We start from the raw sequence: 13,609 nt of genomic DNA on the forward strand, positions 1-13,609 counted from the left end.
ATTACTACTACGTCACTTCCCAATCCTCCTTTTAGGTTTGAATTGTTAAGTGAGTTTTAAACACAGTCGACCTTTGCGGTTTCGACTGTAACAGATTCCTAAAATTACACTGCTGCACTTTGCGTGCTGCCGTAATTTTAAGATTCACAGGTCAATCACCGTTTGCCGGTGTTTACCTTTTCACGGTCAACTCTCTCTAGCTGCTGATTTTGGCTACCGCTTGCGGCTTGCCTTTATCAGTCTAGCTGGAGATCGTTATCTCACCTGGCCACTGACAATGGCTCGGTGCTCACTATCTGATTTATCTGCAGGCCAGGTGCACTGACACTGCTGATTACGCTTTATTCCCCGCGGTTACTGCTTTGCGCAGACAACCCGGAAATTACCCACACAGTACTAGTTTTACTTAACACAGCCGACCTTTGAGGTTTCGACTGTTTTTCCTACGGTCCAATTTAAATTAAGCAATTAATTTAATTGGCGAGGAAGCTCACCAGTGAGGAAGCTCACAATTGCGAGGAAGCTCGCTGAAAATAAATTAACTAGGCCAGATCTGGAACGCTGACCTCCTTCGGCGTACCTTTGCGGTTCGACGCCTTTCAAAAACGGACCACTTTTACCAATTAAATTACCATCAAACTTTCCACCAATAATTTTCTGTTACATCGGGAAAATTAAAAGACACCGGTGGGCGCCATGTCGTGTATAAGCGTTCACGCCGTTTAAGGCTCCATGAACAATCTTTACTCTTCCACGCCTGTATATGTCAGTCGGTAGGCACTCGTACTCTCAAACTGTAACAGATAAACTACGGTGGAAATAAGACGAACGATTCAGGAACGCGAGAACTCAGGAATCCCTCAGGAACGAGCTAACCACAACTTCCGGTCGTAAGTCCTGTGAGGATCGGCAAGAGCTAGGACGATTGTGTCACGAGCAAACCTGTATTCTATGCAATAATCCGGGGGCGATCATGTACATCAGAAGGAACAAGTATTGCTGTCTCTTTATCCAATTCACATCACAGTTTACAACGCTAGGAAATCGTAATTAGAAAGCAGTCTCAGAAGTAAATCCCAGACTACTGATTCCGATATTAGGCATCACAAGAACTTATATAGACTTCGCGTTATGACATCATATACATCGCTAGTAAAAGAGAACAACAAATCACAGCATTGATTGACTAGATTATCCGTTGTGTTGCAGGTGGAAGGCGGACAGTCAGCATCCGTACGTACATCCGGCGTATGATCCTACTCCCATACGTCAGATGTACAGCATCTCTTCACTACTCAAATGGGAATCCGACAGAGAATCGGCAACTGAACAGACAGGATTGAGGCTAACCTTTAGTGTCCTTTGCTTTCCATCTTTTCCCCGTTAGAGGATAGACAGACGCAAAAGCTCAGAACAGACAGAATCATTCTGACCTTTCATTTAGAGAGTTCTGACCTTTCAGTTACACGCTGGATCCTATCAAGGTAAAGATCTATATTACAACGGAAAACCCCGTACGATCTGGTCAGAACAAACCAAAAAATTAATCGAAAAACTGCTAACGCCATTCGATTCAGCATGTCTGGAAACTGTGTCACATGCATTTTGCTTTGGTAATATCTGCTCCGGCTCCCGTGCACAGACGCCGGTGCCGGTAGAGAAGAAAGCTCAAGGTGACCTTGAAAAAAATTTCAAAGTCCTGTTGCATGGAGCAAAAAATCAGTAAATTTAAACTGGTACCCTTTTTAGATCAACAAATCAAAAGGTTTGAACTTTTAATCCTACAAAACTAGAAAAGCCAATTAGCAGTAGCACAAACGATACTGCAAGTGGATGGCTTCGTTTACAGTTTAAATCGTATAAATGGATGGCTTCGTTTACATTTGAAGTCAGCTGTAAAAGAAACTGACCATAGTAATCGTTCAAACGGGCAAACCTTTCATTGCAGTCCGAGCAAAACTAAAGACAGTGATTGATAAATGATAATCAGCATCTTCAGTCCGTAAATTATTTGGTATAATACGGAATAATAGTACGGTATCTACTGTACATTCTAGATCTTTATTACCACAAAAAATAAAAAGGGATTCACGAATGACCGAACGACCACTACTATCCAGAGCACGCAGCCCGCTAGGTAAACGAGTGACCGAACTACCACTACTATCCAGAGCACGCAGCCCGCTAGGTAAACGAATGACCGAACGACCACTACTACCCAGAGCACGCAGCCCGCTAGGTAAACGAGTGACCGAACTACCACTACTATTCAGAGCACGCAGCCCGCTAGGTAAACGAATGACCGAACGACCACTACTATCCACGCAGCCCGCTAGGTAAACGAGTGACCGAACTACCACTACTATCCATAGCACACAGACCGCTACTACTATCCATAGCACACAGACCGCTAGGTAAACGAGTGACCGCTACCAGCATCTATTGCAAGCATCCTTTAGTGGAAATTTAGTACCTGGTAGACTCGATCAAATTCGGGAGGGAGAATTTAACAAAAATTCCCTTCTGAGTGAAAGTGAATGCGTCTGCGTGCACAAAAGCCATAAATTCACTTTTTATTCTATCTGCGTTTTAGCGTATTTTCGGATCATTTTGTTTCGTTGAAGGAATACAGTGAAACCTGGTTACTACATACACCTTCGGTTAAAGCAAAACCGTATGTGCTATTCCGGTGTATGTATTACACAGAACTATATTGCAGTCTATGGGACGCGCCGGTTAAAATTTCCGCGTATGTAATTTCCAGGTGTATGTATTTACCGGTGTATGTAAAAGACAGGTTTCACTGTAAGATGTTAACTAAATAGCTGATCGAAATCATTTGAATAAACCGGCCGTAGACTGGAGACCACAAGAAAAGCGGAGGCGAAGCCGAGGCTGTTTCTTGTACTAATATAATATATAGACAGACTACGTCTGCCATATGTTATATTAGCTTGCCCGTTTCAACCGTGCAGCGCCTACGTAAAATTTGCAATTTTTTATACGCAAAGGGCATAAGTGTTGCTGAAAGTAAGATAGAGACGCCAGTAAACAACGAACGTTTCATGCAAAGCTATTAGCTCTTCTTCCATAATTATTTTTGTCTGTGCTTTTACTTTTGTTTTAGCATCCAACGAGCGAGTGGTGAATAAATTCGCCATCAACGTCGAAAATCCAGGCGCGTGGCAATTTTGCGCCAGCAGACCTAAACGCAATTCCGCAATGCAAATAATCACATCACCATTTTTTGTATTCCAGCTGGGAATATTTTGCAGATACGCCTGCAATACACAAAAGTAATATGTCCAAGGACTTCGACTTGATTCAGCAAAGCCGGCATATAAATCACTAAATAAGTAACAATAATCTTTGGTAACTTACTTTATTGTGATAGTGGGCAATTTGAACAATAACTCTAGCGGTTCCTTTAAAGTTTTTTACGGAGACCACCCGCATAATATTGGCAGCATCGTCAGCATCGGCATCCGCTGCAGTCCGATCAGCCAGAATCAAAGTGGCCGCCGCATCCGCTAGGTTAACACGGCGCAGATCTTTCAGTCTCATAATAGATCCGCGCTTATATTCCAGTTTATTAAAATAACGCTCTGCTAGGTTTTCCATAGCTTCGTCTGGTGGGTTGCTGCAAGACAGCAGAATCGTGACCTTTTCTAATCCCACTGCTTTTGCTTTCAATTGTGCTTCCCTTACTCGCTTAAAACGACCACTTTGAAGTGCTCTGCAAAATACCGGTCAATGTGGTAAAATTCCTTGAGGAACGCCTTCATTGTGTTGCTTGTAACATGACCGCAGACAATAATGTGCCTAAGCAGACAAAGCAAAATAGTCGGAGACAAAAACGGAAAATTAAAACCCAGAAACGGCTTACAAGAACATGGAGCAGGGCTCGTATTTTTTATCGTATTCCGCTTTAATTTTGATTTCTTGCAGAATTCGTGGAATGGCTTTTCCAATGATGCCCTGAAATCTGAATTTGCTTAATCGTAGCATTTAGACGAAATTTTCCCCAAGTCTTTTTCCACTATAAACAACTGCTTGCTTATGTCAAAATAGACATACACGCCGGTATTTTAAAAACAAAAGAAGTACGATAGGCACATGAAGCACAATACCATTGCGATAAGCTGGAAAGCATATACGATGATTCGACCGGTATGGGTAAGAACTCGGATGCCGCTAAGGTCCAGCCAGGTAATCCTGCCGTAGATAAACAGAAAACAACGCCAATATACCACATTCTGACCGTTATACAGGGGAGTTCCATCGGGAGCATAAATCCAAGGGTCACCGAGATTTTCCGCCTATCAATATGCAGCTGGTACAGTTGCAATACTTCGCAGTATCATTTTTTGCGCATTATAACTTGCGTACCAAATGCAGAAATCCAGCGGAAACAGTGACAAGCATAACCACCAACACTAACAACTTCAATAAGCGAGTCTTATTAGCCGATCGAACAACGCCGCGGTTAGCGCAAATATCCACGATCCAAATAAGATTATAAATGCGAAAATATGTGAAACCTGAAATGCGGACATGAGGAAAAGATGAAGCAAAATACGACCCAAAACCACGCTGTGTCAGTATACTCGTATACAAGTCGTATTATTCAAACCTGTAAAATATCTGTTCAAGCCAACCCCGATTATTGAAGCCGGTATGCAAAAGTAGTCACCGAATGCATGCAAATCGACGGCCACTTTCTGTTTCTTAGGATTCCCGGCTAGCTACGAAGAACAATGTTTATTCGCTGTGCAAATCGTACTGCATTCATTTGTCCAAAGGGCATACCCGTATAATAAAGTAAACAAGCATGTATAAATTCGCCATCACGTCCAAAATCTGATAAACATTAGGCATGGTTCCGCACAGTTCCAAACTGTCACGATGCCTGTAATTTCAAAAAAGCAGAAAATCATAAATCAGAGATGGATCGAAAGAATAATGAGGTGACATTCCTTCCACTCGATTAATGACTGATAGATTACAATTTCAAATGCTAACACTTTGTTCCTCTTGTTGTACTGTTACTTTCTGCGTCCTTACGTTTACAAATGGTATAATTGTTCTCACCTGTTCACATATTTTAAGTATATGAATAACGAGACGCAACTGAAAAATACTCCGACTCCCATCTGTGGAAAGACAAGAAATGCATTGGTTAATGTTATAACAAGCTACAGTTCGAAAAAGTATTCATAAACTAACAAAATTACGACCAGTGCGCAAGTCAGCTAATTATAATTACCAAGATTTGACCAAAAAGGGTTTGGGATGAAGACATTTGATTTAAATAGCGATGCCACATGGGACGTCTGGCTTTTCTCTCCATGAGCGACCGGACTCGCTTCAGCATGTTGAGCGATGGTACTATTTCCGTTGGTGCCGTTGGCGGCTGTTCCATGTCGGATCCAGCTTCCGACAAGTCATTCAAAGAGGCTCCTATGTCGTCTGCGGCTCTTTCCGGTCGACATTTTTCAACGAAAATTTTTTGGCCCACACGGAGAAAAAACCTGACAATGGCCATCCGCTGTAGAAATAACGTGGCAAGCAGTGGCAGGATGATTCCGATAAGAAAATACACGTATACCAACTCGGGCTCTCCCACCCGGAAACACGGTGCCGGTAACCTGTAAAGCAAGCCATTATCCGATCGCCACAAGTAGTATGCACACAACCGTTTTAGTACCTGCGTTCTTGTTTCACAATTTTAAGTAAAGTACAGTAATTTAGAAATTATACTCCCATCGAGCAATCATACAAACACGACTTACGTAATGTTATCGTTTCCCTCATATTTCACTTTCGGAATTAGCTGCGGTTTAGGAAACATGCAAGCGCCTTGTCCATCCATTGTACTTTAGGTCGAGTGTATGAAAGGCAGTGACGGAATTGGAAAAGACTTTCAATTTTCTTGTATCACCGCTCCTCCACTTTCCGACAACACAAATGATTAAAAATAAAATCCTCTTGGCCAAGTTCCAGCCCGCACACTTCGCTGCAGCTCTTCACAACAGTAAAAAAGGGTACACCACGCCCAGTAGAACATTATGTGACCATCTAACCACTTCAGAACACGGGAGAATCCTGTGCACCTGAGTACTGGTTCTTTTCAGTTTTTGTTTTTTATAATTCTTAAGCACAAAAGTTCCGACTATCTGATATTAGCGTGCTAACAGTGTAATCAGCAACGCAACACCATGGCCTGATAACGAACTTATCAAACGAAAACTTTATCGCCTACACTGTTGAATTATATAGATATTTGTATTATTTGTTGTTTGATTATTTACACAAACCCTTATAGATCCGTAGGTGACTAATGTGCACAGCCATCGTGCGAATTGCATGTGCCTTACGAAACACAACAGGCAGCGAAATGCACCAGAATGATGCAAACGTAAATGACTAATAAGATTCCATAATATGACTTACTATTGCGAATTCCGAACTAATTTAAAATATACATAGCTAAGAAGGCAACAAATCAACAAAGTAGACCGACAGATGTTTTCAGCTGATTTATTTTCTGTCACTAAATAAAACTGAAACAATAAAATGTAACATGAACATTTTAATGTTCTTCCATTAGAAGGTACCAAATATTATTATCTGATCAGATATCAGTATTAACATTTTAGTAATGATACAAAAACCAAACAACTTCTTAGCTAAACTTCCAAGATCATCATATTCGGCACGTTCTTTAACTCTTTAAGTAAGCAATTTTCTATGTGATATTACCACAACGGAGCTGCTGCAGTGCCAGAGATCCAATGCTAACTTTTTCTAGGGGAAAACGCAATTCTTTCCCGGCGCACCTAGAGGCTCTAATCTCATCTTTCGCAGAACTTATGGAATCAACCAAAAATCCGGATTCCTGACGTTCTTTTTCCACAAGCTGCAAGGCCAATCTCCATCGAAATTCGGCGTCGATGACCACTTCATAACAATACAGAAAAATCTGCAAAAGCACACAAGCGTTAAAAATTGTGCTTACGATAAACACTTAAAAAAGGATTTTTGACCCAGATGGCGCTTACTTTGCTTGTGCTACATTCTTCACCGAAGAATTCGGACAGAGAACCAGCCCAGCAGATGAGCCGCAAAACCGTGCAGAAATCCAAATACTCCATGAAGGTTTTGCCCACCATGAATTCCAGGGAGAGCTGACATCCCCTCCTCAGATTAACACTGTCCATCCTTCCAGTTACGGCTTTGGTTGTTAACATTTGCTCGACATATTCCAAAGTAATGCGCCTAGAAGGATGTTCGTTGAAGATGGAATTCATTAGAGCGATTTTGGCAGCACTGTGTTGAGCTTCCGATCGGCTATAACAATTTCCGCGGGAGGCGAAGCAGCTCCCTCCAGGGAGAAAGACATAACATGCCTAAAATTCAGAAAATCGTCGATCTTATTTTATGCAATCTTCATCACATTTTGTTTACACAATCATGGTTCTGCATGACACGAGTCACACAACTGAAACCCAATAGTCTACTGTACTTCTTGCAAATCTAGTATAAAAACGTCAAATGCAGATGAAGTCAATATTAGTCCAAGTTTTGAAAATTTTATTTAAGCTAGTTAAAAACTTTAGTTAAAGTTATACAACCTTAAAAATAATTATAGTGGCATGATCATGTTTCAGAAAAAACAATGAATAAAGCTCTTGCTTTTTACCCATGGTACTTCTCCATGATTTGATTCTTTTTCGTGTAGATCGTCTGTCAATTCCTTTTCGTGCAAAGAATTTCTATCGACATCGGCATCGCACCCGTATTCATACCGAATGAGGCTTTCCGAATCCGGGACTCTGATGTTGTATGTATGCCCATTTTTGTCAGGAACTCCAAGGAAGTAATTGCAGTCAATATCGTTGTCATATACAGGTGGAGCATACTCGTTTTCGGACAAATTGCGGGCATCTGCTTTGAGTCTCCAAAATTCTTCAAGGGCTTCAATGACATCAACCGATCCGAACTTCTCTGCATGACTTCTGAAAGCACTGATTACGTCCTCGATGGCTTTATCCAGGCTGTTCACTGATGAAATACCACAACTAGGCGCGCTACTCGATCTTTCGAAATTCTGGGATGCCTGAGCGTTGTCATATGCATTGCTAGTACTGGTTTGCTGACGACAATATGGATGAGCGCCATTCATCGGATACATGAACGAATCGACATGGGGTCTGGAGTCTCTGGACATTATATTATTCGAGGTTCTTGTTTCAAGGCCTCCACGCAAATGGCTTATAAAACTGCATAGGCGAACTGCTTTAATACTACATAGTGCATACTATTTAAAGTCTGTGCGACGTCTGACCATGATTAAAGATGTGGCAGAAAAATGTAATTTAGTTAAACTTGAAAAAAATGAAAGTAACATCATGGAGAAGTGTAGCAAAAATGTGCTGGTATAATTGTCAAGAGGGCAGAAAAACATCCGAAACACAGTCACTTTTTTGTGGAAAGCACGCAGGAATGCGTTGTTGCAGCGACTGACCAATGGCCGATAACAAAGTCTTCGTAAATGCCTCATGAGGTGGGTGCCCGTGCTATTAATTTTGATCGGGTTCGCCCCCACGAATACATTCGCCTACCTAGTACGGTATTACGTAGCACAGAATAATAACGATAATCTTATATTTTTCTTGCATTTAATCCATCGCTGATTTATTCTGAATCCGGAAGCTGAATAACCAAATCAGTTTGTATGTACTATCACAGAAAGTACAGTTTACCAGAATTCTATGGTACTGTTGTAGAGCTGCAGTAGGTATAGATATGCCTATTATACGGTCGCAGCGGGGCTCATTAAGTAACACAATACATATCACGGGGCTGCCAATTCCGTTGTATATATATAAAATTATAAATGTATATGAATGAGTATCTCACTATCTGTATATATATATATTTGTTTCTTTGATAATGAAAATATAGTACGAGGATGCACGCAGTCAAACCGACAGAAATTTTTTTCAGCGAGACCAACCGACAACCGTGCGTATAGTGCAGGCGACTGCCAACCATCCACGGATGGCTGTCAGCTGTACCACGCATACAGTGCAAACGATACCTCCCTTCCACGGGTGGCTGTTATGTAAACAAATAATCTGCTTGTGTGTGTGGTTGTCGGTTGGTCTCGTTGAAAAAATTTACTGTCGGTTTGACTGCGTGCATCCTCGTATATCACGTCATCTTTGGGAGGTTTTTTCAAAAACATCTACCGACAGCCCAAATTTATTTCCTTAAGTGGCTGATTGTGAAAATCACCCAGTTCTAAACAAGTAATTTGCTGGCGCGATGAGCCGGCAATTTTAGGCTCGCATGGACCCCACAAAAAGGCATCCAATACATCCAGGCCTGGTCGCCGGGTTTTCCGAGGCGACCGGACCCTGGATCATTGGTTGCGCTACTCGGAGGACATTTTTACGCGTTATTTCGGACGCACTTTGAGCCCGCGATGGGCCTAAGTTGGCGCAAAAAACAGCTGTTTTGGGGCAAGAAATAGGTCATTCATAGGTTTTATTAGAACACCAAATTACCGCTCACCGGCCGATATCGACACCGTCCGTACACTCAGCGACCAAAATTTAAATGTAATATGAAATTATATCATGAACACTGAGGATACACAAAGCAGCGACCGATTTCGCCGTCACACAACGACATACCCGCACGAAAAATTCCACAAAATCAAACGAAATTTTATGATCTAAGCAAATGCCTTAACAAAAAAGCTGCGTCTTCGAACATAACTTTGCAACAGTAGAACTCTGAAGATCGCGCTAATTCCAACTCCTCTTCAGTCCTTCTCGATTTCGACTGCTTCGAACATCGCACTAAATCCAACTCTCCTTCTCAATTTCGACTGAAACGCGACGGCTCGTTTCAACAGCTCCTGTCATAAAATAAAACCACTGCCGATTCCAGTAAAGACGGACATTAATTGCACAAATAATGGGCAGAGTAATTAACACAAAGACTGCGCTTACAGTAGCACCAGCCAAGACAGCAATCAGGCGATAACCGAACCACACAGTTTAGATTTTTAATTTACTTTAGTTACAATAGACTTACCTTGGTTAATTTCTTGGTATCGGGGTTTCGAATTCGACGACAAATAATGAAAGTTAGAGGGTCTCCACATCCAAAAGGGATGAAAGGGAGACTGAGAAAGTTTTCAGACGCTCGATCGCAGACCCTTTTTACGTCAGTATGGAACTTTGTCAGTTCTACCTCCTTTTGTACGCTAACAATTAAAATCAAACTAACTGTAAGAACATTTAAACATCCTGCAAAACCAATCTCGAAAATCGCTCGAAAGATTAACTGAACAAAAAAATCAAAACACAATTCATAAACATATACAGGACGAGTTCGCTGCAGCTAAAATTTTAAACTGGTAAGCGAAAACTGAAAAGTTTTAAACTTGCACAAACGTGCAGCAGTCATGTCAATTTTCGAATTCCGAAACTGAATGGGCATTGGCGGAAGTTTAATGCCCGCCCCTTACGCAGCTTATACACTGGAAGCCGTGGCAGCCACCTGTGGGGGTGCAGTTTCAACATGCCGTTTATTTCCGGTGTTTCGCCCGCTCACTGGCGGCTTACAGCTTAAATTGTGTTCAAATGCGGTATTGCGGCCGCACAAACGCCCCAGCAAATTTAGCCATTCCGGCTGGGTCACTCCACACGTACTGTTACTCGGATCAGATCGGTCTTTCAATCCGCGGAAACAACTGCAGCTGGTGATACCAATAAAGAAAAATGTAGGAATTTACAGAAAACCGGAAACGGCACAGTAACTGAAACACGCCAATATACTGGCAATACAAGTAAAGCGAGATAAAATCGTTTTTCGTGGGGTGCGTGTGTTGACGGCTGTAAAAATTGCAATATCAGTTTGTAACGCTAATATTATGACATGCGCCCGGTCCAGCTGACCTTTCACCTCCGCTGTCTTGCTACAAAAACTAAGCTGGAACCATGTGTAGGTTGTGGTGCATGATGTTTCTGCTGCAAGCTAATAACTGGTGTGCAATGGTAACCGAGTTTAATGTAAAATATATCAAATGCATAATTTCAAATCCATTTCGTGCGAATACTACGACTGCGAAAATATATACTAGCGGTTAACCTAAAAATATTTCAGAATGTACCATGTAGTCAAATGTATTGTGCCGCTCTTTGTGGTGCTTTTGATGATTTCTGTAGTAGCAGACGCAAAAGTTTTTGGAGCTTTGGGATGCTGGCGCGATCATCCATCAACCAAAGCAGCGTTCAGAACAGGCGTTGACGTTATCAAAGACTTTTTGGATGCCACCGATGCCAAACAACCAGGAAGTTTACTGCTACTCATAAACGATATAATATGGCCAACTAAAGATGTGCCTGAAGATAATATGTATTGCTTTGACGAGGAATTTCATGGAGCTGTCCAGCTGGAAGACAGGAGAACGTATTCAGTCCAGCTGGAAGAGTACAGAGCAACGATCAAACAAATCCTGAATATCACGTCTCGAAATCCTCGAAATGCAACTCTATTAGGCCGATTCAAAAATTTTCATGTAAAGATTTCTGGCACATCGAGTACGTTTTTCAAGGTCCACGAGATCGAAAAATCATCGCTATACTTTCGAGAATATTCATTACTGCTTTTGGGCAGTCTTGCAGAATACTTGAATTTTTGCCGCTTTGGTAGCTGTTCGCCAGTGGAAATGGATAGATGGAGTAAAACACTGGAAACCACTTGCTACATTCTTGCAAAATTTTCGTATTGGTTTATCAAGTAAGAATCTTTATAGTTCTGCATTTTATATCAAGTAAGAATCTTTATAGTTATGAATACGTACCTGCATTTTTTAGCAAACAGGGGTGAGAATAAGATGTGAAAACTTGCACACCCACGTTAACGGACTTAGCAAATTTAATTAATTTTGCAATTTCCGAACCAGAAACCCAGCAGATACGTATAGAAATATGGTTACATGACTATACCTTATGAAGGTACCTGCCAAAGAAGCTGGCCGATGCTCTGGTGTTCGATTCGCAAAAGCTTGATATGGGACAACTCGGACTCGTTAACCGAATCAACGGTAGAAGGCTCAGCGATTATGACGAAAAGTTGTCAAAATGTGGAGCAAATGATAACAACAACTGTAACGACTATTCTCTGGGAGCCCTGAAAGCAGCTAGAATCACGTTTAGAATAAAAGCGGAAGAGTACTGGAAGGATCTGCTATACGATTTCCGCACGACCTTATTTAAAGGCTACTGCACCGCATCACCGTGCCGCCACGATCGCTATCAAGAGTTTTTCATTAAGGCCGGAGAACTGATTGCACTGCAGTATCAAGCTTCAAACGGAGAAAATAATAAGTTCTGTAGCAATAATTACTGCTCGACTATGTGGATGAGTACAGCTGGATACAAGGATTACGCGTATTACCGGTAAGACGAATGCGGAGCAGATGCCGGTATATTTACTTTTTGAGATAAAAATAAGAAAATTATTTAGGCAGTGCCTCGGCGACAATAATCTTAATCTTGACCAGTCGTTGTGCACCGATGATAATTGGAAAATTTGCAACGCTCAGGGCAGTTGCGATGGGAAATCCATTCTTCGCAACCGCGACTTTCCAGTAGCATTGCAGTCGGCTGCAAACGGGAAATGCCTTGACTGCTCCACACATTCCGCTTGGTGCAAAATGGCATCGTGTCCCGCGTACACTGCCACAACCATCACCGAGCAGCCCTGTCCACAAGCGGAAACTTGTACAGGACCACAGTTCCAGTTACATAATTTTCGAAGTGCAAACGAAGAGCCTTTGGAAGTATTGGACGAAGTGCATTTGGGTTATGGTGCGGTTGATGGTCATGTCCGCTTAGTGTCCGGCGATATCTATTCCGGTGCCTTCCTGCGCACTCAGTATTATATGCGGTTGGAGCATAAGTTTTCCGTCACATCCAGAAAGACCGGTATCACCCATGGTCCCTTTTACTGCCCGACCAAGAACCACTGGAGTATGATGGCGGATGAAGAACACGCAGGTACGTAAAAACATTATCTGATTTGGTTCCCTATAATGTCCATAATGTACGCGCCAATGAGAGTTACTTGTGTAAAGGCTGCAGCAGTATGAATTGCGCTTCCATCTGTGTGTTTACAGTGTGCGCTCAATCCTCTTTCACAATATTTAAAAAAATAAGCGAGGAAGAAGTCTTATCCCCGGATGTTCCAAGTAATCTACTAACATCTCGCCTTGACGCTGATAACAGCATCGACACTCACAACAACCAGGAAATCCAACGCATTGTAGGAACGGCAAGGCAGCTGCTGGAGCACGAAATACCATTTAAATAAGCACTTTTCCCGTATGAATGTGTCTATGCTAAATGGTAATCTAATAATTAACAACAGTCTTCCTGATTGGCAACAATTTACCAGAGTTAAAGGGCTGAACGGATTCGTTGTTGTAAACATGTTTACTTATATAAGCAACTAAAACTTTCCGTAGAGCTCTAGTTGGCTAGGAAAATAATGGTATAAGAAAGATAACGAAAAAAGCATGCGCGCAATT

The 13,609-nt window shown here is 41.8% G+C and overlaps 3 protein-coding genes across 4 annotated transcripts; 1 reads left to right on the forward strand and 2 right to left on the reverse strand.

The window, feature by feature from the left end:
- Positions 1 to 776: 776 nt before the first annotated feature.
- On the reverse strand, positions 777 to 6,217 carry LOC129583616 (calcium-activated potassium channel slowpoke-like). Of its 2 annotated transcripts, XM_055475491.1 has the most exons (12): positions 5,793 to 6,216; positions 5,267 to 5,648; positions 5,092 to 5,153; positions 4,810 to 4,909; positions 4,634 to 4,745; positions 4,390 to 4,541; positions 4,131 to 4,319; positions 3,887 to 3,978; positions 3,709 to 3,822; positions 3,382 to 3,640; positions 3,117 to 3,281; positions 777 to 1,476 (listed from the first exon to the last, which is right to left on the reverse strand). In XM_055475491.1, the coding sequence occupies exons 1-12, from the start codon at positions 5,870 to 5,872 to the stop codon at positions 1,459 to 1,461; spliced, it is 1,725 nt and encodes a 574-aa protein (XP_055331466.1). In that variant the 5' UTR covers positions 5,873 to 6,216; the 3' UTR covers positions 777 to 1,458. The 2 variants fall into 2 exon arrangements, with proteins under 2 accessions (XP_055331466.1, XP_055331465.1); XM_055475490.1 differs by lacking the exon at positions 777 to 1,476 and having other exon boundaries at positions 1,771 to 3,281; positions 5,793 to 6,217.
- Positions 6,218 to 6,532: 315 nt separating this feature from the next.
- On the reverse strand, positions 6,533 to 8,544 carry LOC129583674 (protein limb expression 1 homolog). The gene is made up of 3 exons (XM_055475573.1): positions 7,703 to 8,544; positions 7,062 to 7,409; positions 6,533 to 6,982 (listed from the first exon to the last, which is right to left on the reverse strand). Exons 1-3 carry the CDS (start codon positions 8,228 to 8,230, stop codon positions 6,749 to 6,751), a joined length of 1,110 nt encoding a protein of 369 aa, XP_055331548.1. The 5' UTR covers positions 8,231 to 8,544; the 3' UTR covers positions 6,533 to 6,748.
- Positions 8,545 to 11,032: 2,488 nt separating this feature from the next.
- LOC129583597 (uncharacterized) lies at positions 11,033 to 13,491 on the forward strand. The gene is made up of 4 exons (XM_055475454.1): positions 11,033 to 11,817; positions 12,036 to 12,479; positions 12,547 to 13,079; positions 13,199 to 13,491. Exons 1-4 carry the CDS (start codon positions 11,183 to 11,185, stop codon positions 13,390 to 13,392), a joined length of 1,806 nt encoding a protein of 601 aa, XP_055331429.1. The 5' UTR covers positions 11,033 to 11,182; the 3' UTR covers positions 13,393 to 13,491.
- The last annotated feature ends 118 nt before the right edge of the window (positions 13,492 to 13,609 follow it).

Source organism: Paramacrobiotus metropolitanus, unplaced genomic scaffold (assembly GCF_019649055.1).
Source record: "Paramacrobiotus metropolitanus isolate TYO unplaced genomic scaffold, Prichtersi_v1.0 Parri_scaffold0000011, whole genome shotgun sequence".
Lineage (NCBI taxonomy): Eukaryota > Metazoa > Tardigrada > Eutardigrada > Parachela > Macrobiotidae > Paramacrobiotus > Paramacrobiotus metropolitanus.

Bases quoted from the DNA above. Each gene is read 5' to 3' on its own strand.
- LOC129583616 (XM_055475490.1), bottom strand. From the start codon at position 5,872: ATGGATGGACAAGGCGCTTGCATGTTTCCTAAACCGCAGCTAATTCCG. The intron at 4,320-4,389 runs GTACGCAAGTTA...GCATATTGATAG, and splicing joins CCGCTGGATTTCTGCATTTG to GCGGAAAATCTCGGTGACCC. The intron at 3,979-4,130 runs GTATTGTGCTTC...TTCAGATTTCAG, and splicing joins CTTTCCAGCTTATCGCAATG to GGCATCATTGGAAAAGCCAT.
- LOC129583674 (XM_055475573.1), bottom strand. From the start codon at position 8,230: ATGTCCAGAGACTCCAGACCCCATGTCGATTCGTTCATGTATCCGATG. The intron at 7,410-7,702 runs GTAAAAAGCAAG...TCTGAATTTTAG, and splicing joins ATCATGGAGAAGTACCATGG to GCATGTTATGTCTTTCTCCC. The intron at 6,983-7,061 runs GTAAGCGCCATC...GTGCTTTTGCAG, and splicing joins AAGAATGTAGCACAAGCAAA to ATTTTTCTGTATTGTTATGA.
- LOC129583597 (XM_055475454.1), top strand. From the start codon at position 11,183: ATGTACCATGTAGTCAAATGTATTGTGCCGCTCTTTGTGGTGCTTTTG. The intron at 12,480-12,546 runs GTAAGACGAATG...AAAATTATTTAG, and splicing joins AAGGATTACGCGTATTACCG to GCAGTGCCTCGGCGACAATA. The intron at 13,080-13,198 runs GTACGTAAAAAC...GTGTGTTTACAG, and splicing joins GGCGGATGAAGAACACGCAG to TGTGCGCTCAATCCTCTTTC.